The 25,399-nt window shown below is 43.2% G+C and overlaps 1 protein-coding gene across 1 annotated transcript in view; it reads right to left on the bottom strand.

Moving 5' to 3' along the window:
• The window catches only part of ERP44 (endoplasmic reticulum protein 44), a 55,343-nt gene extending 34,113 nt beyond the window's left edge, over positions 1 to 21,230 (bottom strand). Inside the window, exons 1-2 of the mRNA XM_040549409.1 lie at positions 21,058 to 21,230; positions 823 to 895 (exon numbers count right to left, since the gene is read on the bottom strand). Coding sequence (XP_040405343.1) covers positions 823 to 895; positions 21,058 to 21,114 — 130 coding nt within the window. The 5' untranslated portion in view covers positions 21,115 to 21,230. The remainder of the gene's footprint in view (positions 1 to 822; positions 896 to 21,057) is intronic.
• Between the last annotated feature and the right edge of the window lie 4,169 nt (positions 21,231 to 25,399).

Here is a 25,399-nt window from a genome sequence, read left to right as displayed (position 1 = left end):
AATTTGCGCTATTGACAAAGTTACAAAGCAGCTACAAGCAAAGATTAAGACATTAAGAACAGCCTGTAAAAGACAACATGCTAGAAGAGGGACTTTTTGAGAAGGCTGGAAAAAACTACAGTTTGTACTAAAAGTATGGCTTTAAGATTTTCATTATCAGCAAGGAAACTAAGTGGTAAACAGGAAATTAATGAAAACTCAGGGCACAGAGAAGTTTAGGGTTATCCCTAAGCTATGAAGTATTTAAAGTGGTAGGTGGGTACTAGAGAAGGGTTTTTGCTTTTTTTCATTCATATGAAGACAACTAGACAGGCAAATTGCATGCTTTTCAGGCAAAAAGGCTTCAGACAAGGAATACACATCGGTTTAACTTTAAGACAGTAATTGAAATACTAATTTGTCTCCTTCCTATGAGGCACTAGAAATCAAGACAATGCTTAACCTCAGAAAAAGCACAGCTGAACAAGCAAGGCACTTAAGGCCTACCAGCAAGGGTTTCAGTTGCTGCTATTTTCTGAGAACTCTTAAAATGTTCTCTTGACAGGTTTTGGTTATATAATCAAGTGCTCCCATCTGCAAACAAGACACCAGGTATTTTTCTTAGCCACTTCAAATTCTCATTTAGATTACAGTGAAGTAATTTGGTAAGTGATACATTTGTTCAGAGAGATAATTTTGATCACAGGTATTTAAAACTTCTATGCAGACTGCAATCCATATTTCCAAGGCTAGGGTATACATATTTATCTAATAACATTGCAAGATTCTCACCAATAAGTGGCCGTAGACATATTAAGTAAAAAAAAGATTCAAAGTACTCACTTAAAATGTCATCTATATTTCCACTATCTAGACTTGTTATTTCACTTCTTGTTGGATTAAAAAGCCAAGACACCTAAAAAGAGAAAACAAACCAGTAAGGTATGCAATGTTTCAACAGTAAAGTAGTAACATACCTAAGATTTTAAACACTGTGCTTCAAAAGCTGGAGAGGAACAAACAGTAAACATAACTGCAAGTCAGACCAAGAATTTCAGATGATAGCACTGCCACAAATAAACAGATAAAACTTTCTTACAAAGTTAAAGCAAAACTGGTACTCTCTTCATATTATTCTTCATTGTGATGGCACAAATATTACAGGCAAATTTTGTACCTTTAAGAAAAATTTCCACTCATGATTGCGTTCTGAAGAAAGAGGCGAAACCCACATTTTAGCCACCTAACAATCTTGCACAAGTGCACAGGCCCAGCATGTCACTGGCACAGACACCCCAGACTTTATAAAAACTGCAGAACTCACATCAGGACATCATTCAGTTACGAAGCAACTCATGTATTGTTCTTAATGCAACTATCCCAGCAACACCCAGCTTCATGGAAAAGCACGCTCTCATCTTCATTGCAATTGGCATAGCTCTTTCACCTCAAAATGCAGTGGGGGAAGAAAGGGGTTAAAGTTGCTGGTCTATCTCAGCAAGTTACACCTTACTTTCACTTCAGAAGAGATAGGTGTGCAAGTTTTTGAGCAGGACAATACAAACTCTTGACCGGGACATGAATGTTTCATGCCTGAGCAACCCCTGGCCAGAAAGTCAGCCCTTCTCTACGCAGGGCCAGGGCTTGGACTGCTCCACTGAGGTGCCTTTCAACCTGCTCTTCAATGGGCCTATGATCCTTCAGCTGACAGGGGTGATAGGAAAGGGAAAGGAAGGTTTTCAGTAGAAAACTGACAAACGCATACAGGTCAAGGAGTCATGTAGAGAGCAGAGCCTTAGGTTTGGTCTTGGTAGCTACAAAGAAACTCTGCTTGAGCCTAGACAGGCAGACCTGACGGCTGGTTTTACCAAAGGCACCAAGGGAAAAAAATAGCAGGAAACAAATGACATTCAAATCACATCACGGAGAAAAGCTGGAGCATCGTGATACGAGGATCTCTGTATTTATGGAAGAGCCCGATACCTCTCCTATGCCAGAACCATGCCAGTGGCTGACCAGGTACAGGTATGACAGCTTTAGGAAACAATTACAAGCAGCAAGCCCCCAGGGCACGCTTGTCTTTGACACTGTCTACAATTTATCAAAAGACTAACTCAATGTCAAACGTCAAGTTTTCCAGCATTTGTTGCCAATGCATATCAAACATTGACTTCTCAAAAACACGAGACGCGGTGGATGTCTTCTTTCATTACAATCAGCTTAAAAAATTGTGGCAGTCTTTTGCAGCGAGACGTTGTCGATAAGTCTGAAACTATCATTGTACACGGCACGTAGGTGAGGTTTCCAGCAATGATTTTCAATTCCTTCAGATCTGTGGATCACTAAACGCTTGCCAGTGAAGATACTGATCCTTTCGTATTTCCCAACTAGAAGCTGCTGGGTTGCAGCTAGAGTCCATCTTACCGTACAGCCTGACAACTCATCAGCTTCTGTAGAAGAAAATACCTAGCAAGGGAAAAGCACTGATAACTGGACGTTACTATATGCAAGTTTAAGATCTCTGGAGGCATTTGCACAGTCTTGCCGTGGCACCTGAAGTCCGCCAGACACAAATGTCTAATGGCTGGTTTTAAGATGACTGTGTACAAACAACATTAGTGGTTGAGCTGTAAGGTCCGTGGCCAAAACTGACTGCAGAACACCACCGTCTGCTAAGAAGCACCTCATTAAGCAACCTATGAGCTTCTTAAGTCGTGGCAGGTCAGTACAGGGGAAGTACCTTTGAAGATGTTGTGTCACTGGCTGCTGACCAGCAAGAAGAGAGGACTCTGCCTTCAGTCTTTGCAGAGGAGCCCCATCGGCCGGGGCACCCACAGAGGAGTGACAGCTGAGGGCCACCAACAGCACGGGCACCTCGCTGTCACCCCCTGGGTGGTGCAGGGGATGACAGCCTCTGTGGTGCTGCTGCACGGAGGTGCTGATAGCACTGGTTAGGTTTGTGGTAACGGGCCAGCTCAGCGGGTGAATGAGCTAGCGTACTTTTTTTGGTACACTCGTGCTGTAGTGATTGCAAGTGTTAGGTTAGGTATAACTCGTGTATAACTGAAGCAGCAGCAATGATTAACAGTAACAGTTGGACTATTGTTTTATCTAACAAATAGTACTACCCAATATTCTTCTTGTTGGCTGTCATCTAATCTAAACACAGGTGACCGCAAATTCATCTGCGGATTTCAGGGTTTCAGCTGCCCTGCGAGGTCTCAAAACCCTCTGGCTGTATGCTTTAAGATTACAGGGCTAACCTGTCCTGCTTATAAGCACAGACAATGCTTGCTTACACAGAAAAATCACACAAGCCTCTAGATAGCGGGAACTTCAAAAAAATGCCTGCAGTAGGTTTTGGTGAAAATATTTCCACAGGAGCCTCAGATTTCATATTTTCTTAACATACCAAATGGGTAAGATACCAATTTCTTAAACGACTTGGCTTTTTCAAATACAATTTTACAGCAGCAACGCTAATCTCATCTAGTAGGATGAACTAAACATAAATTAAACATAACACAGATAAGTATTATGTTTGCGATCAGGAAACGGGCTGTGTTATTTAGCAGGTATACAGATCGGGAACTGCAGTATTCATTTGTAGATTGCTACAATACACTTTAACTTTCAATGCAAATATTTACCTGCAAAGTCAAAGTGCAGGGCTTACTAACCAATACAGTCTTCTACTGGATTCTGTGCTATGTACAGAAAAAAAGCAAATTAACCTAGCACACTTCTTTATAGCACAAATAAAAATTTTCACTGCTTTCTTAACTCTTATTTGCAGAAAAACATGGTGCAAGCTGCGAGTACCAAAACAAAGACTTCAGTTATCTTCATATACTGAAGATGAAATCAAGCTGTAGATCCTACTGCCCCTCCATATTAAACAGTAGTAGAGAAACATTGAGACTAAGAACTTATTTCCCCCAAAGCTACACAAATATGAGAGGATTGGAATACTTTTTTCCCCACTAGAAATATGAAAAATCCTATTTTGTCAAAATATATTCACAAGTATATTCTTAAATGTTTTATACCAACTAAACAATTGTGGGTGCCAAAACCTTCACGGTAAGTACATAGAATTAAGGAGAAAAAAAAAAGCTTTCTTTTCAGAAATACCACCAAGACTCACTTCAGCTGATGCTTTCATCAGGGTATAATGCCTGTAAGGAACAAAGCACACCCTTTTGACCCAGTAATGTCGCTGTCCCCAGAGATGCAAGATGGTTTGTGATATTACTACATTAATATTTAACACGAAGGAATATAAATTCGTATTTAAATTGTTAAGAAGCTGCACAGCTTTGAGAATATGTTCTACCCTTTGATGTGAAGCCTGTGAATGATACACAGGGGCAGAAAATAAGGTATTTTTGAGGAAATTGTTTCTGAACATCAGTTGCACACTATAAAGCAGGTATTGAACTTAAGTTCTGAAAAACAGTGGCTAAAAAAAACTTGTTTTTTTTTTTCTCCAAACTTTTAAATGCAAATTTAGTATTCCACTGGCCTACATCAGATGGACACAAGTAACTGTTCACATTTGTAACCAGGGAAAAAGTTTTCCAACCAACTGCCCAAGAGCTCCAAACTCAGTGAAGGAATCTTGCAAAAACAAATCAAAAGGAAAACTGTCAAAAATATAGACATAGTAGAATATTTAAACTCTAAGTACTTGAAACCGTAAAAGTTGGATGAATGTGTATTTATAATTTACTCAATCTCTACAGAAAAATGTCAAAAAACGTGGACTAAAAAAGCAAGTGCAGAAACCACGTATACGTTTACAGAATGAATGCATTGCTGAGGAAAAAAACGTCAGGAACCGAACAATGCATTGGCAAAGATAAAACTTAGTTGATAAGGGGAGAGGGAAGAGGAGATGACACTTGTGTACGTTTATTTGCTCCTCTTGTCCTCAGTAACCCTGCCAAACGCAGCCCGAATGGATCAGCCCTGTTTCCTGGAAGTTTCTGAAGATAACGCTGTGCTTGTTTTCACTGGGAAGTTCGGTTGGTACAGAAATCCTAGCGTTTCTGACCCACTTTCTTCAGTTGTGAGAAAATCTTTTAAGAAATTATGCAGTAATATCACACGGATTTCTTTTGAATTTATCCCCCAAACCACACGCTGAATTGTGAAAAGAACCAGCGAGGGACACAGGAGGGGACAAACTCACAGCAAAACAATTCACTTCAAGTTTGAGCAACTCCTGGCAGGAGCCAGTATTTATTTATTTGCCTCTGAGAAGTAACTACACATTAGCTGACATTCCGAATTTTTCTAACACAAGACCTCAAAGCACTGCCCAAAAGGCAACATTGCCCTCCGCTGACATTATGGCAAAGCACTGCACAAGCTGCCTTACGTAAAACAGCAGGCCTGGACACAACCCATCCCACTCACCCCACAGCCCCTCAAAGGCAGACCTCTCCGACTTTAAATGCCACGTTTCAGATCCCTTTTCCAAAAAGGAAATGAAAATGCACGCCGCCATTTAAATGGCTCTTCTGCTGACAGCGCTGCTCTTCAGTAGCACACATCCAATTAACGAAGCCCGCTGGTCGTTCGGGAGGTTTAGGTAAAGCTTTTATCGACATTTTACTCTTAGCAATTAGTGCTGATAGTTCTTTCAGCGCTAGCCAGACAGGAGAGGCAGGCCTGGAGGTTTAGTGGCATCTCCTTCCCAAATTCATGTTACCCACCGTTTTCTTACACAAGAGTCAGTTTAACTAACTGGGCACAATCTTAGAACTGCAAGAAAAGGGAAAAAACAGTTCTGTTGTATTTCAGTTTTTCACTTATTTCTTCTGTTAATTCACATAATGAAACGGAGGCCCTCACTTCCAGAGCAAACCGTCTGAAAAACACAAAACCTACTCTTGGAGCACTATGATTTCTAATCAGCACTACAGCTGCAAGGCAGCCAACAACACCAGCCTTCATTTTCACTTGCTAAATATACCATCTACCCCTTTTTTTCCTGCTGGGAAATCCTAGAGGCACACGACTAAACCGCCTCTCTCTCCCCTACCACAGAATCATTTTATGTCTGGCAACCAGCTCCATCCTACCTCTAATCCAGACTGACACGCTGAAGTTACTACCTGAAGTCTTGGCCCCACAGGACTCTGCCGCTGACTCAGTCCCCAAATACGTTTTCTTTATGCATGCTGCTAATCTGCTGCTGCTCCGAGGTCTGCATTAAACTCACAGACAACTGGAAGCAGATGGGTTTACAGCCTGCTGTAGGATGCTACAAATCGAAAGGAGTCCCAGGGGAAAGCAGCGCTGAAGTTGACAGGCATTGTAAGAGCCCCTGAAGTTTGGCTTCGGAGCCATCAATCAGGAACATCCCACTGGTCCCGTTCCCAGAAGCTCCGTAATGAACCACAGCGTCCAGAGCAGAGGCAGGCAACAGTAAATACAGAATGCTGGGGAAAAATAAGGGAAGAGAGACCGTAACTCACCCCCTCAGTAGAGTGGTTCGACTCTTAATTGTCATTGCCATATTCCAGGGCACGCCTGAACGTTTTCATAATTTAGACTAACTGAAGGCTGCCATCCCTTATTCTGTCCATCAAACAGGGTTTTTATTAGGGATATTATCTGTTATTATGAAACAGTGACCTAACCATATTAGTTCAAAATGCTAAATAATGATCACTCTGACGTATATTTAAGTTTGCAGAGCAATTTTTAAACTGATACCCCAAAAAATCATTTTCCTATTATTTTCTCTCAACAGCCACATCTTAAATTGAATCAGGGAAATTTTAAAAACTCAAAGGAAGCTACTGAAAACAGATTTAGGGATCGCAGTTATTAACCTCCCACGGGAGCAGAGAAAATCTAACTAAATTCAACTACAGATAATATATATACACACGCACACAGATGTGAAAAGTAAACTTTCTCCTTTAGCTAAATCATTATAAAATTGAATGGCCTATAAAGGCTAAACTGTGCTACAGAACCTGCACAAAGCTAGGTAGACAGGCCACTATATTAAGAGGTAGTGCAATTTTATTTTTTTCTCTGCGTATCTTGTCACCTACTCCCATTTTAAAAGTGTCTCACGGGAATACTTGGTGTAGGTGCATATACCATCGATATTAAAGAACTTTTTGCAGAAGAAAAAGTTGGAAACAAGAAAACAAATATCACAACTGATCCCTATCTTTGCAATTCCAAATGATATTGATTCTACACTCTAGGTGAAGAAAACCACCTTGCAATTAATGGTTCCTACAGCTGACCTTAGCTGACTTGGAAAAGCATTGTAGGATTGTCATTCGTGCCATTTACGACTGGGAATGATTCACAGCCAAAGAGGTGTCTCAATGGCTTGTTGCCATAGCACTGAAGGCCCCCAGTAAAATGGGGTAAATCTACCTCCCAGCAGCTTGTGCATTCCTATTACAAGATGCAATATGTTCACTCAGAGAGTCCATTGCAGAGAAGAAAATTAAACCTCGCTATCAAAATGTGCAATTCAACACACCGCATTTTTTCTGTAAGGCTATGAACAGCAGACCCATGCATCTAAACACAGTTTTTAAGCTCCAGTCTCTGGGCACAAATCTAAGGATCACTGTCTTTTAAAGGAATGCTCAAGTCAGGGCTCAAAAACGACACGAGGCGTGTTTAAAAAAATGTCACAGAGATAAGACCTGTAAGTTATTTTCAGTTCAACTCTTTTCTAACTTTGACTTACTTTCCTTCTTGACCCAGAGGGAAAAGGGCAATCTCCAGTGAAGGCCATAACACAGTTTTCCTTGTCTGAAATATCTCATTATAGGCAACGTTCCATATATCTACCAAAGGTGTAAATGGGCGTCTGAACAACTGTACTGCTTCACAAAAAACATATAAAGTAGTCCACATCTGCAGAAATATCAGCTTACCCTAAAGCGTGTTTCATAGCTTTAGAGCCATGAATTCAGCTCCCCAGGAAACTGCCTGAAAACTCTGAATCTTCAGATATTTTATTTACCATGCTTACTACTAATAGGAAACTAGAATTCCCCTGAAAAATAATATAACTTGTGCAGCTTTATAAGAAAAATAAAAAAATCAAGGGGTGGCAGAACCTCACATTCCATTACCGCTTTCTTTATTTGACATGGCTACCAACTGCTCTGATTATCTGGCAGCAACGCGCTGATTCACTTTCAAGAAGGAATAAAGTACATAGAATTAGATACCCAGAAAGATTAGCACAAATTAAACATCAACAGCTGTTCCTGAAAGTCCATACCCTGAAGTTTCTGGACTTGTCAAAGGTATGATCCAGCAACATAAAATAAAGGGTAGCTTGGTCTTGCCAAGGAGAAAATTTTGATAGCAGAGCAGAAGTTTGCCAACTCTTTTTCACTACGTCAAGGAGAAAAGCCTGTTCTCCGTGAAGGCAATTGCTACACCACACAAAAGCCATTACCAAAACTGTTCATAGGAGAGAGTTTAAACCTTAGAGTTTAAATCCACGACTTCATTCCTCGTGTCACAGATTACACATGTACTCGTACACGTGTGTACACTTGAAATGCAAGTCAAGATTTTCTCAAGACTTTCCTCTGCATTTTAAATAAGTCACAGGCATTTTTAGACTTAAAATACCTTTGGAAATGATTTTGTTGTGTAGGAATAGAGAAAAAATTGTGAGTCATTTCATATAAATAGTCAAGTCTAAATAGAAGGCTTATTAAGGACTGCCTTTGAGACCCACATGCATCGTTGCAGAAAGCAACCTACTTATCCCGTTCTTCACTAGGATCGCCTACAGTCTTTCTTCTCACCTTTATTCCAGTCTTTACGGACAGGGCCAGTGCAGAACAGACAACAAATGAGGATTCCCTCTCTGTTCTGTCCTTTCTTGGACCGGCGACGGAAATGAAACCAAAACTGTTAAGCAATTCTGTGGAAGGAGAGGCAACCGAACTCAGGAACTCTTCTTTTAAGTGTAATCTCGGAGGTGGGAGCTGAAAGTAGCTGTAGTGTTTCATCAGAAACAGCATCTCCGACCTCACATGAATGCTTGTTGTCTTAGAAAATTCGATTACCTGCTCATGCACTCATTCCTTCAGATTATTCCACACCTGCTGCCTACGCACATCCTGCTGCTTTAAAAATAACACACAGTTCCTCTTAAGTATTAATTTCAGTAGATTTTAGTACATATCAGTATTAGTGCTCAACAAGACAAAAGCCAATCCTTTTCAACTGAAATACCCAATTCCAACACCTACTCACTCTCAGTTGCTTATCTTTTCATTAACCATGCATTCAGTAGCGCAAATACAATCTATTTTCAATTCTGCTCCAAAACATCCAGTTATCTATCTTTTTGTGGTGTAAAAAAAGACGGAACTTGAGCAAAGACAAGCCTATTGAGGTTTACCTTTCATGCTGGAACTTGTTTTCAAAGTAGGTAGGAATCACTGAAGCCAACTGCTCAAATGCAAATTAAAAGGCTATCATAAACATGTATGAACTAGCCCTCCGTGATAGAAATACCTCAGAGGCAACTTAGATAAAATATCAGTCAGGTGGCATAATGAAAGTGCAGCCTTCAAGAAATCTGCACTTTCACGTATCTATAACATTCTGCATACGATCCTGGGTAGCAACATCTTGGAAACAGGTCCCACTCTGCTTGGTCTGATTTTTGCTCTTGTTGCTGCCTTTTTTTTTTCCCCCCTCCGAGGATGAAAGTATTCAGGAGCTCTACACAGCAGAACCCATAAGAATAGTAAGCAAGAAACCCATGCACAATTGCAAGCACAAAGCCAGTTCTAGAGGCAGAGCATTCATATCCACATTCACATCAGCACTGACAGATGAAGCATCAAAACCCTGTGACTCCACAGGTGCAGAGTCCTAACTGCTTTAAAGCCTGCAGCTAATGCACTGTGTAAAAATGAAAAAAAAAAAGTGAAAATGACAATTAGACCAAAACACTTAAGTGAAAAATACAGCTGGGGTCATTCTCCCCCACCCAAAGGAAAGCAAAACATGGTGCTTTAACTCTAAGGACAATATAAGGGAACACAAGCAGACACATCAAGTCTGGTAACATTGTTTAAGTTATGCTGTTCATATTAGTGCTGCTGCCTAGCCATATTTCCAAATGACAAAATTGGCTTAAGGATGTGGAAGCACGGCCAACTTGATTTGGCCCATCCTTATTTCATGCTCAGAGCAACAGCTGTCAAAACTAAAGCAGCAATACGCTCAGTGCAGAGGAGCGAGCGTGTGGATGACAACTAAAATTACGTTCTTACCCCCCTGCAGTTCGGAATCGCAGTCACGCTGCACCCTACAACCTCAGCCAAACGTACCCACTGATGAATGTGCCCCCAACCAGCCCCTTTTACCAACCTCAGGCCTACAACTTCCAGCAGCAGTACTTCCCGTACCACTAAGACCGTCCTCGTGCTACAGATTTTTTTCTTCCTTCAGCATGACCGAGATGCCACCTTCCCTCAGATGACCTCCTAATGTTTCAGCAGGAGGTTAAGGTTTTGGGCAACTACCAAGACAAACACAGTGCTCTGCAGCATAACCATCCACAGCGTATGAAACTTCAGTTTCTACATGAAAAACCATCTGAGAGCCAGTCCTGTGTTGCTGCTGCTCCTCCCTCTTTTTTCTGGGGAAACCAAACAAGGAAGAATACCTCACAACTTCTAAACCACCAACTTTCTAAGATACGACGGGGGGAGGGAGGGGGGGGGTTGCTGCTTCAGCTTCCTACTCCCTTAACGTCACAGCTCCAAACTTCTTCTCTTTTAGAAAAGCCTAAATCCATTTAAAACACCACCTTTGTTTATGCTACTTGGATTATTTTCATTTCTTTTCAGGCAAATTTGTGATGCACGCTTCACAAGCCTCCATTTTAGAGATGCGAACTACAAATCTCAGTATATTAAAGCTCACTGGCAACCCATTTTCTTGCCTGTAACAAATGCTTGGCCTGGATGTTTCAGGTTGGTATTTATTACTAGCTACCTTCAAGTGGCATATGAGAGGATAAGGATTTTTCCCAAATAAGCAGTAATGGAAATACTACTCCACAGTTGCATTCTAATTTATATATTGGAAGCTGAAAAACCTCTGAAGTTAAGGGAGGAAAAAAAGATACATTTCACAATTAATCAATTCACTATCTTCTACGGAAAATTAATTAAAGCAATGCTGCCTGGACCCAAACAGAAAAAATCACCTTTAGGACCACATCTGCATGCGCAAGTTAGAGCTTGAAGAATGAGTGGCTAATTTCAGGCTGCACAGGAGCTATTTCTGCCCTAAACAGCTGCTAAGGGCTGCACACAGGCAGTCAGTTTATCGTGGATTACGCTGGGCAGCAGAAGAGTAAATAATGCAGGGGACGGGACACATGCCACAGATACTTTGGAATGCACAAAAGAACGCGATAGGGATACCCCATTGCTGCTTTACATCCTCCAGGGAACACAAAACTCTGCCAGCGGGCTAACTCCCATGAAAACTTGCAAGCAAGCATTCCAGAGCAGTCCTAAAAATAATAGTACCACCTTCACAGGGCGCACCGCGTGAACTGGTAGCAAGTGTTGGACGCGCTGGCTCTGCAGTTAACCAGCTCAATGTAGGGTGCTTGCTGTTTGCAAAATATAGAAGTGGTTACTGTTAACCACAGCAAGCAAAATAGTTGCAAAAATCCTCTGCCAGGTATCACAGCGATGTATTAGCTTATTTTAAAGTAATATTTAACAGCTAGGTGATGCTAATTTTATATATGCATGCATATATACACCGTTGCACCATCTTAACAAATTCTGCTAGCCTGTGTTGACAGGGAAAATACAAAAAAGACAAAAATAAAGAGCCCTCTCCCCCCTCCAATTACACGTTCTTAACTAAAGCAGTTTGAAATGTCAGTCAAAGGTAATTCCTGAGAGGCCCCCCCACTCGCTGAGCTCCCTTCACTAATTAACAGATCATTAGGAGGAAAGAACCCCTAACTGTTCACCCTTCCCACCACATACTGCCTTAATTACCTTTGTGAAGCTGCCCATTTGTCTTGCAGTCATTCTCTCCAAAATCCCAAGTGGATCGACTCAACAGGGAGAAGGGGAAAAAAAAAAAAAAAAAGTATTTTCCTACACACATTTATGAAAATCCATAATCTTCATAACTGGCAAAGAATTGAGGGGCTGAGCGTTTCCAGCAAGATTTAAGAGAGGGGATAGCAATAAACCATGGCAGAGACAGAAGTGACAGGGGACTAAAGGAACAAAAAGCTCTAGGGATTACAAATGGGGGTGCACCACTGCAACACTTTCCCTTTGTGAAGCTTCTGAAAAAGTTAATTTTATCATCACTTCCTAGTCACGACAGCTATGGGAAACAGCAACACACTGCCACAGCTGTTGTTTTCTTTTTCAAGACCATTGGAACAGGCACCTATGCCTTGCCTTTCAAAGAGCTTCCTTGCTGAGCTCCTAATGAACAAGGTATCTCCAGGTTTATGCCCAACTGCCACGTGAATCCACTTGGAGATGAAATGCAAGCTTCACTGCCAGTTATCTTACAACAGAAGTTAGATTACTCTTCTTCTCCCCACTTCTCTTCACAAATGTTAAAAACAAAAAAGGCCCCACAGCACAAGCTGACATCTTCACAGACCTTTTGTTGGATGCACCTCGATAAAACACATTAAAACCAGGCAAGAACCACTGATGACAGGCGAGACAAGTATTGCCAAGGAACCAGTTCATTTACTATATTCCATTTCCAGGGCTCCACTTTCTACTTCAGGCTTGTGTTTCAGGAACACCTTTTAGGATAGAAAGCTTCAGAGATAATAAAAATAACAAACAAGCAAAAAAACCAAAGTCTCTCTCCCAGTGCCAGGGAGAGTATCTTCCTTTCCAAAGTGAAGGCAGCAAACCATATACTCGAAATCTCCACGTAGGTTAGCATATCCTTAATTTTGGTCCCAAAGTGAAGCAACCGAGAGACTCCAACACACAGAATATCCCAAGTTGGATAATGAAGTCCAACTCCTGGCTTCGTACAGGACTACCAAAAAATTAAACCACATGTCTGAGAGCATTGTCCAAACACTTCATAATGTAGTAACCCACTTTTTCCATGAAATAAGCCTTTGGGAGCTCCAGTATTTCATTTCTTCATGCTGAGAAAGCTTTCAGCTATAACTCAGTAATGATCAGGACTCGTGGTAATTCACATCTATCACCTACAGGACACTCGGGTCTCGATAACAATTCAGCCCACTCCTGGAACACAGCTCTGAAAGGGAAATGGCCCCATGAGAGCCAGCTGATGCTCAAGGACAACCTCTTCAAAGCACAAAAACAATCCACTTCGCTTGCAGAAAAAGTCAGTAAGGTATGGCAGAAGATCTACATGGGTTAACACGGAACTTGTGGATGAGTTCAGAATCGGAAAAATGAAGTACAGAGAAGGTAGAGGTAGGAAAAGGAATACTTGGTAGGAGTAGAGAAACATTGCTCGAGCAGGCAGGAGAAATTAGAAAAGCCCAAGCTCAGCTGGAATTGAAACTACAGAGGGATGTTAATGGTCAACAGAAGGTTTCTACAGGCAACAAAAGGAAGACTAAGAGAATCGTAGGTCTGCTGCTCAACAAGCAAGGAACCTAACGACAAAGGACCCCAAAAAAGACTTAGGAACTCAATGTCTTCTTCCCCTCATTTTCTTCTGATGATGTCTGAGCCCAGTAGTAGAATACTGCAGAAGGGAAGCATTACCCACATGAAGATAAGATCAAGCTAGAAACGAACAAGTTGGACGTGCACAGACACACAAAAGCAGATAGCATGCGTTCTCCTGGGTCCCCAGGAGAATTATGGAGGCAAGTTTTCTTCTCAGAAGCCGTGTCCATCCAGCAGAGATTCAGAAATAGCAAATCAATCTGACCAATTTGATTGTCTTCTGTAATAAGATGACTGACTGTAAAGGAGTTGTTTGCCTTGACTTTAACAACCTTCTGACACAGTTTCTCAAAGTATCCTTAGAACTAAATCGGTAATATATGAACTGAATAAGTGAACTATGAGGTGAGTGACACAACAGCTGGGCTCACAGGGCTCTCCTCAAAGGTACCAGGTCCAAGTGGTCTCTGGTGGAGTTTCTGCAAGATCAGTATTGGGTGCAAAAACGTTTGTCTTTACTAACAGCCAGGATGGTGGAACAAAGCGCCCCCCTCTGCAAATTTCCTGAGGATACCAAATTGGGGAACTGGCTGATATGCTAGAGGGGAGATCTGCCACTCGGTGAGACCTCGGTCAGCTGGAGAAACAGCCTGACAGGAACCTCATGGAGTTCAACGCGGGCAAAGTCCTGCATCTGGGGTGGAATAACCCCATACAGGCTGGGAGCCAACTGGATAGAAAACAGCTCTTCACCATCCCTCGGGACAGAAAGGTGCTGGGGGGCACGCTGAACAGGAGTCAGCAGCGTGCCTCTTGCAGCAAAGGCAGCCAACTGCATACCTCGTGGGCTGCGTTAGCAAAAGCAGAGCCGGCAGATCAAAGGAAGTGATTCGTCCCTTTTACTGGCCCCTGTAGGACCACATCTGAAGAATTCTGTCCAGTGTGGGGTTTGTCTCTACCAGACAGAGGTTAACATGTGGGAGCGAAGTCCAGCACAAGGCTACCAAGATGAACAGTGACTGGAGAACAGGGTACATACAAAGAAAGGCTGAGATAATTGTACTTGTTCGGCCTTAAGAAGGAAAGGTGTAGCTGCTGCTATCAGCTACCCAGCTGCAGGTTATAGAGAAGGCTCAGACAGACTCAGAGAAGCACAGGGACAGGACACAAGCTGCTGCTCCAAATAGGTTCTTCAGATAAAAATTTCAACAATGTTTATAGGTGCTCGGAGGGATTCTAGGATCTCCATCCTTGGAGATATTCAGATCTCAACTGGAAAAGACCCTGAGCAACCTCACCTACAGTAGTCTTGCTTTGAGCAGGGAGTAGGACCAAAAGACCTTTAGAGGTTCCTTCCAACTGACACGATCACCGAGCTCCCAGAAGAAGCAATCAAAAATGAAAGTCTACAACTTGGGCCCAGCGGGTAAAAGCAGTGAGACTCACCACTCCTCTTTGGCTTTAGAGAGAAACCTTTGACAAATTAATGTAGATGAAGAAATGAGGGGAGGGCAGAAACCCCAAACATTTACCGCAATGAAAAACAGATGATCAGATTTACTTCGCTTACCAGAAACCTCAAGCTGCACACATAATTCCTTGGAAACTCAAGGTACGCAGAGAGCACCCACACGCACATAACTGCGTCTGATGTCCCACCTTCACTCGGTTTTCTCTGCTTTCAGTATTTCAGTCAGTGTGTGGTTTAAGATGCGTACCACTACATACTTCACATTGTGCTTAGTGCCAGTGCAAGCAACAAAACAAAGTTTGCGTTCCATCGCCTACGCAAATCTCATGCAGATCTTGTGGCTCGCTACAGGATTACAAGAGGTGTGCATGCACGTGTGTGAAGGAGCGTCCAGGTTTGGTTTAGTTGTATATGTGAAAAAACGAAGGAACTCTTCTGCAATACATCTTGTCAGTTTTTGTAATCACCAGAGCGTAATTCAGCATGGACAGGGTCCTACAACTGGTTTGCAGAAACACAGCACCCTGACAACAGCATCTTCAAATGGAAGTGAAGAAGTATTCCCAGTTACTGTTGAGTACAGCCACCGCTTTACAGAACTACCCTTAACAACGTAAAATTAAATACCTGAGAGTCAATAAATTGAAAAGTCAAAATTTCAAAAATCTGTTACGAGGCTTTTAAAAATCCTATGAGCAGTTGGCATCGCTATTTTGAAAAAGGAAGTCACATTTCTACCAACTGCTAGCATGTTTCTGATGAATGAAGATGCATCAGAGAGAAAGAAAGCATAAAGATAGAGCCCACAGCAAGAAATTCTGCTCTCAGTTCCTTTCCTAATCCTATACAACGCGCCTGACCTCTTCTGTTTCTCGGGAGCTCTCTCCAGTTTAGAGTTTTGGAAGAAAACATTGCTTAGCCTTTGACATCAACACGCTAAATTGCTTCTGCTCAAATTTCCAAACGTTCCACCTCTACATCGCTGAGAGCTCACTCTTAAAAAAATATTTTAAAATATTGCTAATGCATCTAAACCCACTCCATTATTGAAGCATCCATTACTTGAAGATATCTCTAGACTGTCATGAAGAGCTTGTGAAGCAGCTCTGGTGCACGATTATAAGATTTATAGCATATTTTTATATTTTCTTTTCATGCGAGACAACTCCCTCCCTTCAAGCAAACTACATTCAATAGACTCACATAATAAAGTTTACACACAGAAAAAAAGCCAAGAAGTCACATAGAATATCTGCAAACTATTCAAGCGAGGTTTACGGGAGAGCCTGCGAGGTAAACAATTGTTCCTCCTGAATAGCAGCATATCATCCTTAGAGACATTCAAGAAGAACTAGGTTTGATTAAAACAAAGGAGAGGACTACTGCGCAGCAATAGGAATAAGTGGCATACTGTTTTCCCAAGGAAGTGGCATGAGGACCAGTGTCTTGCTTAAGAAAGCTGGCCTGCCAAAAAAAGAAAGCAAAGCAGAAAGTAAGGATATCAAAAGAAAACAAAGATAAGGAGCATCACCTGCCAGTGACAGGATCTTTGACGTTATACTGTCAATAACTCATTTCTACATTTTCCAACACTGCCTTGGTGTGCTGTTTGAAGAATCATTTCAGGTTTCAGGAGCTATAAGCTTCCCCTACCCACCCGCCCCCCTCCAAATTCCCAGGGACAGTTCCTCAGTTAACAACTAATTTACTCTTCAGAGGGCATGACAGATGATGGACAACTCAAAACTCTTGTGCTATTCTTGCAGGGAACCCTTTTCATTATGTAAAAGCTCAATGGCCTAAAATTTGCCTCCAATTATAGTCTTTGACTAATGCTCAAATTAGGAATATTTTGAGCAGGATTCCTATAAATACACAAAGAGAGGCAAGTGCACAGAAATATGCTCTGAACACTGCAAAACTGTACAGAGTTCAGTTTCTCTTTGACAAAGCAAGTAGCGAACTGCCCATTTAACAGCAAGATAAGACATCATTTTTATTTAATCTTCATTTTTGCTACTGGGGTGCTTGATGTCATGCTAACAAGACACAAAAAGCAACAGCAGTCAAACAAGAAACAAAAATATTACCCCACAGCATTTTTTTTTTCCAATTAAAATTTTAATTGGAGACTGCAAGGTCATTGTCTTCTTCTGAGTTCCTCTTCTAAGTTCCTGCTCCTAGCGGCTGCAACTGCACTGCTATGTAAGCAGCATTTGGAAAGCTCAACTAAAAATATGAAAATTATAGCGTGAGAGCAACCGTAACACTAGGTATTATCTGGCAATGCTAAACCACATCGGCTCACGGGGAAGAACATACAAACAGGCAGCGGTGCTATTCAGAAGATGCTCCAACTTTATACATCCTCAGAGCGTCTGGGGCCAAGTATGTTCTTCCAATGGTGTTGCAAAACACGTTAAGTAGGTGTTCTTGGTTTGTCTGGGACCCCCTTCTGAACAAGCCACAAAGAAAGGTGTAGCAGTAGAGGATTTCTGAACAAGCCACACAGAAAGGCGTAGCAGTAGTGGTCTGACACCTGATAAACCTCCACAGATTGAAAGGCAAGGACAGGGAAATCCTTTTACAGTTGCCCGAGGGGAAAAAATAATTAAAAAAAAAAAAAGGCAAAGAACTTCCCCCTTCCCCTTCCTCGCTATCAGTTGGTGGTTTCCTCTGTTCACATCTATTCCCCAGGGACACCGCCTGCACGAGCCTCCCAGCGGCTTCCTGAGCAACGTGACAAGTATCTGCTGTGCACGTGCAGTAGAGGCATGTGCGGTGGGGTGTCCTGTTCTACAGTTTTCGTCATGCACCTGCAGGTGGAGGCAAACACAGAGCGAGATTGGGCAGAGCAAAGCCAAAGAACCACGCCTTGCCTTACAGAAGGATGGGATGAGGCACAGCGTTTATTTTGCTGTCTTGGATTCATCAGACCTGTCCTGCCTAGCATCAAGCCATATACCAATGTGGCAGAAACATCATTCAGCTACGAGCAAGAAGTGATGTTACTTATCCCAGTCTTGCCATCAGCTGGACACCAGCCTCCACTGTGCCCTGCCTGCCCTTCCCCTCAGCTCCAGTGTCAGAGAAGCAGGGTTTGTGCCAGCCTGTGCTACCCTGTCCTCTCCCCAGCCGCTGCTCGTCTCACAGCAGCTCTGATCCAGTACAATGCTAGCACGAGGCTGAAAAGTTGCAAGGGAAAAGGACTCTGTAGGGACTGGTGGGTATCCCTGTGCTGCAATCTAACCTCCAGCGGGATCAGGAAGTGTATTAGGAAATACAACGAGGGAGACCCAAAGCCCTCTGAAATTTTAGTGATCTCCTGCTGTCAAATGTTTTCAGACAAAATAATTTCTTTTCATATTGAGATCGTACCTTTTTCTTTCACAGCATTTCAATCCTCCACGTCTTTTATATAGTTTTCTGCACTTTCATTACAAAACAGTATTTCCTTCTCCCAGCCTTCTCCTCCAGTTAAGCACAGCCCTTCCTTCCCTCCCCCTTAGGGAAGGCAGTGTCCTCCTCCCACCCCTGAAGAACTCCTGTTATACTTTCACAACACACAAAAGCAGTAACAATAAACCACACTCTTTTTCCTGGTCGCCAACTGCTGTGCTAATATACTATGTTGATTCTTCTCCTTGCCTTTACTTCCCCTCTTTAGAGATTAGATTTCATCACCTTCTAGCGCGTATCTGCTTTGAACATTCGGAAGCATAAAGCCAAGGCAGGGAGGGTCATTATGTACCAGGGCAAAAGCTCATCCGTAACAACACTTTCGGTGTGCAGAGCTCTGGAAACAAAGGCAATATGTATGAAAAATAAAGGACAACTTCTTTCCCTCAGAGGTAGGCTGTGCAGAACAAGAAATATGCTTATCCAGAAGTTTGGAAGCTTAATTACTTTTAAACTTCATTGCTATTACTAAACGAGTCCAGCTTAGTAAGCTGTTTTCACGGCTGTATATCATTGCTCTCTGTTTTAGGAACTACTGATGTAACACTAATAAGCTCGCATCCACAAAATACACCAACTGCCACGCTCAAGGAGGCTCTGCTAGCCAGCACACCCTTTGGATGCAGAGCAGAGGGCTCTCTCAAACCTCGCCGTACAAAACCACAGTCATGTTGTGGGTCATAAGTATTCATAGCTGTTGGTAAGGCAAAAAAAAAGTTACCAGAACTTGGAAGTTAATCTGATACACACTACCAGGCTCCCTAAATGCCACAAGAAAACAAGCATGGTACTCCGCAAACGAGTTTCTCAGCTATCTGAAAGAACAAGGATCCTCTCACATTCCCAGCCTGCTCAGGACAACTTTCACAAAACTCTTGACAAACCTACTGAAAGGAGTGATTCATTGTCTTGATCCAAGGATGTAACCAGGCACCTTACGACACAGGGGCATGGCTGATGTGACGCTGAAGAATTACACAGGTAGCATTGCACATGAATATATTAAAAAACAACTCTGATCTGTTTTCTTTTTCAAGTTTTATGTATATAGATCTTTTAAATCTCATTAGCAGTGGGTTTGAATAATCAATACGCAGAGAAACAGCAACTAAAATACGGGGAAGTTTCAGATCTTAGCCGCGATCTATTTCTTAAGTTGACGTGCACAAAACCTAACTGACACATATTAAATTTGCATGGATCCACTGTACCATGAAGAAAGAAAAACGCTTTCATTAATTCCTGTCCGATTTTTCAAACTTGTACTTGCCCATTTAAATGTCAGTTTAAAAACAGTACACACTTCTTGGTTTTGCACGCTGTACTTAATACAATGGTTAAAATATTGATTTTAGAACAAGAGTAATGTTGCTCACATGCTAACGCACAGATATGACCTGAAAATACGAGGTTCATCACTGTAGTCTCTCATATAGTGAGCTAATACACTATAAATAGCCATCTATATATAAACACCTCAAATGTGTTTTTTCAAGCCATACCAATCACGTATACTTACTCAGCGTGAAACTACAGCAAGTTCTTAATATTTTAACCAAAGCTTATCCAGGTAGCAGTGCATGCTTCAAAGGGATAATGAGCTCTGGTCCCGCTCATTAAGAGCTTGTCTTCATGTTTCTAGCCATTCATTCGTTAGTAGATATATTAATGGGTATTTCCCTTTGGACCCCCAAGGCTCTACCTATCTTTACCTCCAATTATTCCTCGCTTTTTTTCTGGCCGATTTTACTATTTTGTTCAAAGTAGATTGATTAAATATGGTGGTGTCTAAGACCAAATCTCGTTAAACTCATTCACGCACGTCCCCTTCAGCTCCACGAGTCGCTCATGGTGTGGAAGGCGCAGAATGTGGCCCAACACAGCCCTGGCAGCGCAGGAACCGGTAGGTCGGCCTGTTTAAAAGATAAGGCGGCCACCTTATCTCCGCAGAAGGCGTGCAGTAATGATCGTGTGTGTGTGTGCAAATCCGGTTGGTTGCGCGCCTAACGCTAAAAAAAAAAAAAAAAAAAAGGAAAAAAAAGAAGGGGAGGTGGGAAAGAAGCCACAAGCTGACAACTGCAGGCAAATTCCCCCAGGAACTTTCCCCAGCTCCAGCCCCGGAGCCCAGGGGGGGGCTGCGGGACCCCGGGAGTGTCGGGGCCCTCCCGGAGCTGAGAGATTTGGGGCTCCCCTGGGGGGGGGGAGCCCAGCCCGGCTCCGGCTGGGGGAAAGGGGAAGCGGCGCCAGCGCCTTCCCCTCGGCCAGGCCCGGGCCCTGCCCGCCCCGGGGCCGCAGCCTATGGACCGGGCCCCCGCCGCCGGCCTCCACCGGGCCGTGCCGGGCCTCTCCCTCCTTCCCTCCCCGCTCCCTCCCAGCAGGTGCCGTCCGGGGGGGGGGGGGGGGGAGGGGGGCGGGTAAAACGGGGAGAAGGGGGTCGGGGAGGAGCCGTCGCCTCACCATGAGGAGGACGAGGCGGCCGGGCTGAGGCGGCGGCAGGAAGATGGCGGCTCTCATGGTAGACGAGGCGGCCGGCGGGGCGAGCGGCGGCGGCTCCCTCGCGCTCGGCGGCCGCGGCGGCTCCGCACTTCCCCCGTCGCCAGGAAACGCCCGCGGCCGGCCCAGCACCGGGGCCGCCGCCCGCCTCCGCCACTCGCTTCCGGCGGGCTGGCGCGGGGCGTCACGGGAAATGTAGTTCCGAGGCAGGGGGGGGAGGAGGAGGAGGAGGAGGAGGAGGCGGCGGCGGCGGCGCCGAGGTGAGTAGCGGGGCGCTGCGGCTGCGGGGACCGCGCGGGGGGCTCCCCGCGGGGGGTCGGCCCGCGCCGCTGTTTGCGTAGCGGGCGGGCGGACGTTACGGCTGTTGCGGAGCGGGCCGGGCCCCGGCTGCGTGGCGGGCGGGTGGGGGGACGGGGAGGGGGCGGCCGCGTTGGGCGGCCCGGGTGGGGTGGGGTGAGGGATTTGGGGTGCCTCGCTTCGTCCCCGCTTAGGAAGCCTATTTGTGGTCCGAGATGGGCTGTGAGGGGATGGGTGGGGGCTTGTGGAGCTCCCGCTGCATCACAGTGTGGAAGTTGGACCCCTTCACGCTCCGACAGGCGTTATGTCATTGACCGAGTTACACCTAAAGTTCACCCTCGCCCAGTAAAACTCCAGGTTTTGCACGCAGGGCTTTCTCAAACAGCTCGTGGAAAGCTGCGCTTGGCATGCTTCGCATCGCCAGCATGTACACAAGCGTACAAGGAAGTGTGAGGAGGGAAACAGCGCAGCGCCATATAAAAGAAAGTCCTCATGTCAGCTTATTGCAAGTCAGGCCCCGTTTGGCCTCAAGGAAAAGTTTGGCTCAGTCTCTCTGTGACCCTGCAAAAATCACTTAGCCCCTCAGTTTCGTGATGTGAGAACACTTATATATGTGTGTGTGTATACAATATATACATATATATATGTATGTACGTATATATACACACACATATGTCATAGAATTATAGAATGGCCTGAGTTGAAAAGGATCTTAAAGATCATCTAGTTTCAACCCCCCTGCTCTGGGCAGGGTTGCCAACCACTAGAGCGGGCTGCCCAGAGCCCCATCCAGCCTGGCCTGAAATGCCTCCAGGGATGGGGCATCCAAAACAGCCCTGTGTTTTGCTGAACAGAAAAATGCTGTCACCCCGATTATCCGTGTAACACAACATGCTATGAGCATAGTTTGGTGTGAAATTTTACATAACTTGAAGACCTCTTGCTGTCCCTGCGTTTCAGATGTCTTGATACAGCTAATGTTTCCGTACATGTTAGCTGAAAAGAGAGAAAGTGAATGATATTCTTGATTCCACTAATATAGTGTATGTTACGAATAATGCCAATTATATAACTTTTTATAAACAGATCGTGTAGTTATTTCCTGATTTTTTTTTTAATTGTTGTTTTTCATCCTGTGCAAATAAGCACCTCATTTTGCTGTTAATGAGGATCTTTATCAAACCAGGTATCTTCATCTGGTATATTCCATATACCGGTTCATCTGCTTGCCATATACATGAGAGGAATATCTAAGGACAGTTACGTATTTTCCTTTTATAGTTCCTCTTAATATTTCAGAATTTCTCTGATCCAGAATCAGAGGTCTGGATCAGAGACCTAATTTAAATTAGGTCTTTAAATGCAGTAATGTTACTGTACTGAGAATTACTGTAGAGGCATTTGGGTGCTTCTCTCACCTGTAGGATTACCGACGCTTTATATGGACGTGACTCTTCTTGTTTTCATCTGGAAATTATGAATATTTTTATTAATTCTCCTCAGTATGCAGGCAGTTTAATATTGCTTATTTATAACTGGAATGCCTTAAAGCTGGAAATGTTCTTAACCTCCTGTCACATTAGACTCCCTTCTGTTGTCTGCTCCTGGAAGTTAATAAAGCCACAAATCCATCAATGACTTTGTTTATGAGAAAGATCGTAGAAACACAGAATGGTTTGGGTTGGAAGGGACCTTAAAGATCACCCAGTTCCAACCCCCTGCCATGGGCAGGGACACCTCCCACCACACCAGGTTGCCCAAAGCCCCATCCAGCCAGGCCTTGAACACTTCCAGGGCTGGGGCATCCACAGCTTCTCTGGGCAGCCTGTGCCAGTGCCTTACCACCCTCTGAGTGATCACCTAGTTATGTGGTAAAGTAAGCACGCAAAAAATGTTCGGTGGTTTTTCTGAAATGTAGAGAGGTTCACTGGAAAGGAAGGAAGCATTCATGACTTCAAGAGATACCAAATGTTGTCACATTCTGGTGAGGTTTGCAGTGGAAGAGGAGAGCTGCAGGACAGAAGCACATTGTTACATAGGTTTCAGATGACCAGAAATGGATCCAGAACTATTCATGAGGAAAAATACTTTCCTAAAGTTATAAGGAGCTCTTCCTCATGCAAATAACTGTTGCACTCTCGCAGCCGGTCACTTCAGAGAGGTACAAATGCCGTGCATGCTTGGTGTTGGCAAGTTGATTGTTGGGTAAGGGACTAGGGTGATTCCTGAAATCATTTTATAGGGGTGCCTGCAACAAAAGTTAGGTTTGGGGATATATATATATATTTTTTTTTAAATTAAAAGTCTGGTGGGCCATTGGTAGAATGCATGTTTCTGTAATGCATGTTCTTTAAGTGAGATCATTAGGCAATACCACATTTACAGCTTGGTTCTGGAGTCACCAACAGGAAGCAGAGGTGGATTTGTGAATACAGACAAGGGAGCACTGAGGAGTTCTAGTATGTGTATGCAGGCAGACCAGGATCTCGTGCTTCTCTAGTCACACCACTGCTAGTTTTTGTGGGTAGAGGGGTTGGAAGGTAAGGCATTTTATTTCTTATGAATGATGAACTTCATGTTGTGGCTCACGATTTTTTGAGGTGAAAATTTCCCAGAATTCTGTAGACAGTGTTAACTGTGGTAAGATTTGAAGGTAGAAGTTCAGCTGTTCGATAATTTTGGAGAAAATCAACAAGTTTTCAAGCATTCTGAAATACAGTGCAGACCTGAGCTGATCATTGTCTTGAGGCACTGGTGGTTCAGTGAAGATAGCAATTCTGGTTCAAAAGAGACTAGGAAGGCAAGTGTATTAAACATGATTTAGGAAAGAAATAGAGAAGAAAGAAGAGAATGCCATCCTACCATCGTAAATCCAATTTTTTTCTACATCTTGAATACCTAGTGGAGTTTGCTTTACATCTCAAGGGGAGTGGATATAACAGAACCATAAAAAGGTCCAAATAAAATGGTCATACATACAGAAAAGCTTCTGCTTGGGGAAGACCTAAATAAAGTACAACTCCTTCAGCTAAAGGAAGATATGGTTGTGGAAGATATACTACAGACATGTAAAATAATTACCAGTGGATAAGAACTGTTTGTTTACTTTCGCTTCCAGTACATGGGGTAAGGGTCTTCAAATGCCAAGAGCCAGCTCAAGATAGATGAAGGACAGCAGTTCATCCACACAGGGCTTGGTTGTGCTGCAGAACTCCTTTCCAGTGGGTGCTCAAGGTTTACATAAGCTTAAGAGGAGACTAGGCAAGTTTATAGAAGAGACAGTCGTTGAAGAAAATGAACAGAATTTGCTGAGTTCTAAATACGCAAAAATCAAGTCCACTTCGGGAAGTGATTTAGCTAGAGATAATTATAGGTTGGGAGAAGATTTAGAAAGGAAGGATGAAATCATACATATATTAACCCTGTTTTTTGGCATTGGCCAGCTTGAGACAAGATTTAGGACCAGGCTTTTGATCTGATTCATTGTGGCTTTTCTTACACATATTTTTCTGCTTCTGTTCAGGCTTGAAGAAGGCTCAGGATCTAGAAAGCTGGTCTGATTACTTTAGTTGTACTGCTTGGTCAAATAAAAGATACTACTTCTGGTTATAAACCTTGTCGTGCATATGTTCACAGGCTGTTATGTCAGATGGCCACCAGGTAGCAAGTACTGGACTATATCAAGTCGATACCTGATAACAAACTTCACTGATTATTGAACTGAAGCGTGCATGTCAGCACTCTGAAGAAGGGTCTGTTGAATTTGTAGATAAGCACTATCCTATTTGCAGACTTTTGCAAAGCTTATTGACTGAAATTTATGTTGAAGGCAACAAAACTGTAATTTATATATAGCCTCAATATAGGCTTTTTCTGTCTGAATCTTGCCTAGGGGTAGATTTAATCCATGAAATATAAATGTGTTTGTTCTATCCTGTCTTTTTAATGGGATGGTTTATTTTCTTTAGCATTGTTTGAGTCATTTTAGCATTATATCAATTCAGTTGTA

The sequence above is a fragment of the Cygnus olor genome, chromosome 2 (assembly GCF_009769625.2).
Source record: "Cygnus olor isolate bCygOlo1 chromosome 2, bCygOlo1.pri.v2, whole genome shotgun sequence".
NCBI classification, from domain to species: domain Eukaryota; kingdom Metazoa; phylum Chordata; class Aves; order Anseriformes; family Anatidae; genus Cygnus; species Cygnus olor.
This window is presented reverse-complemented; position numbering and strand designations above follow the sequence as displayed.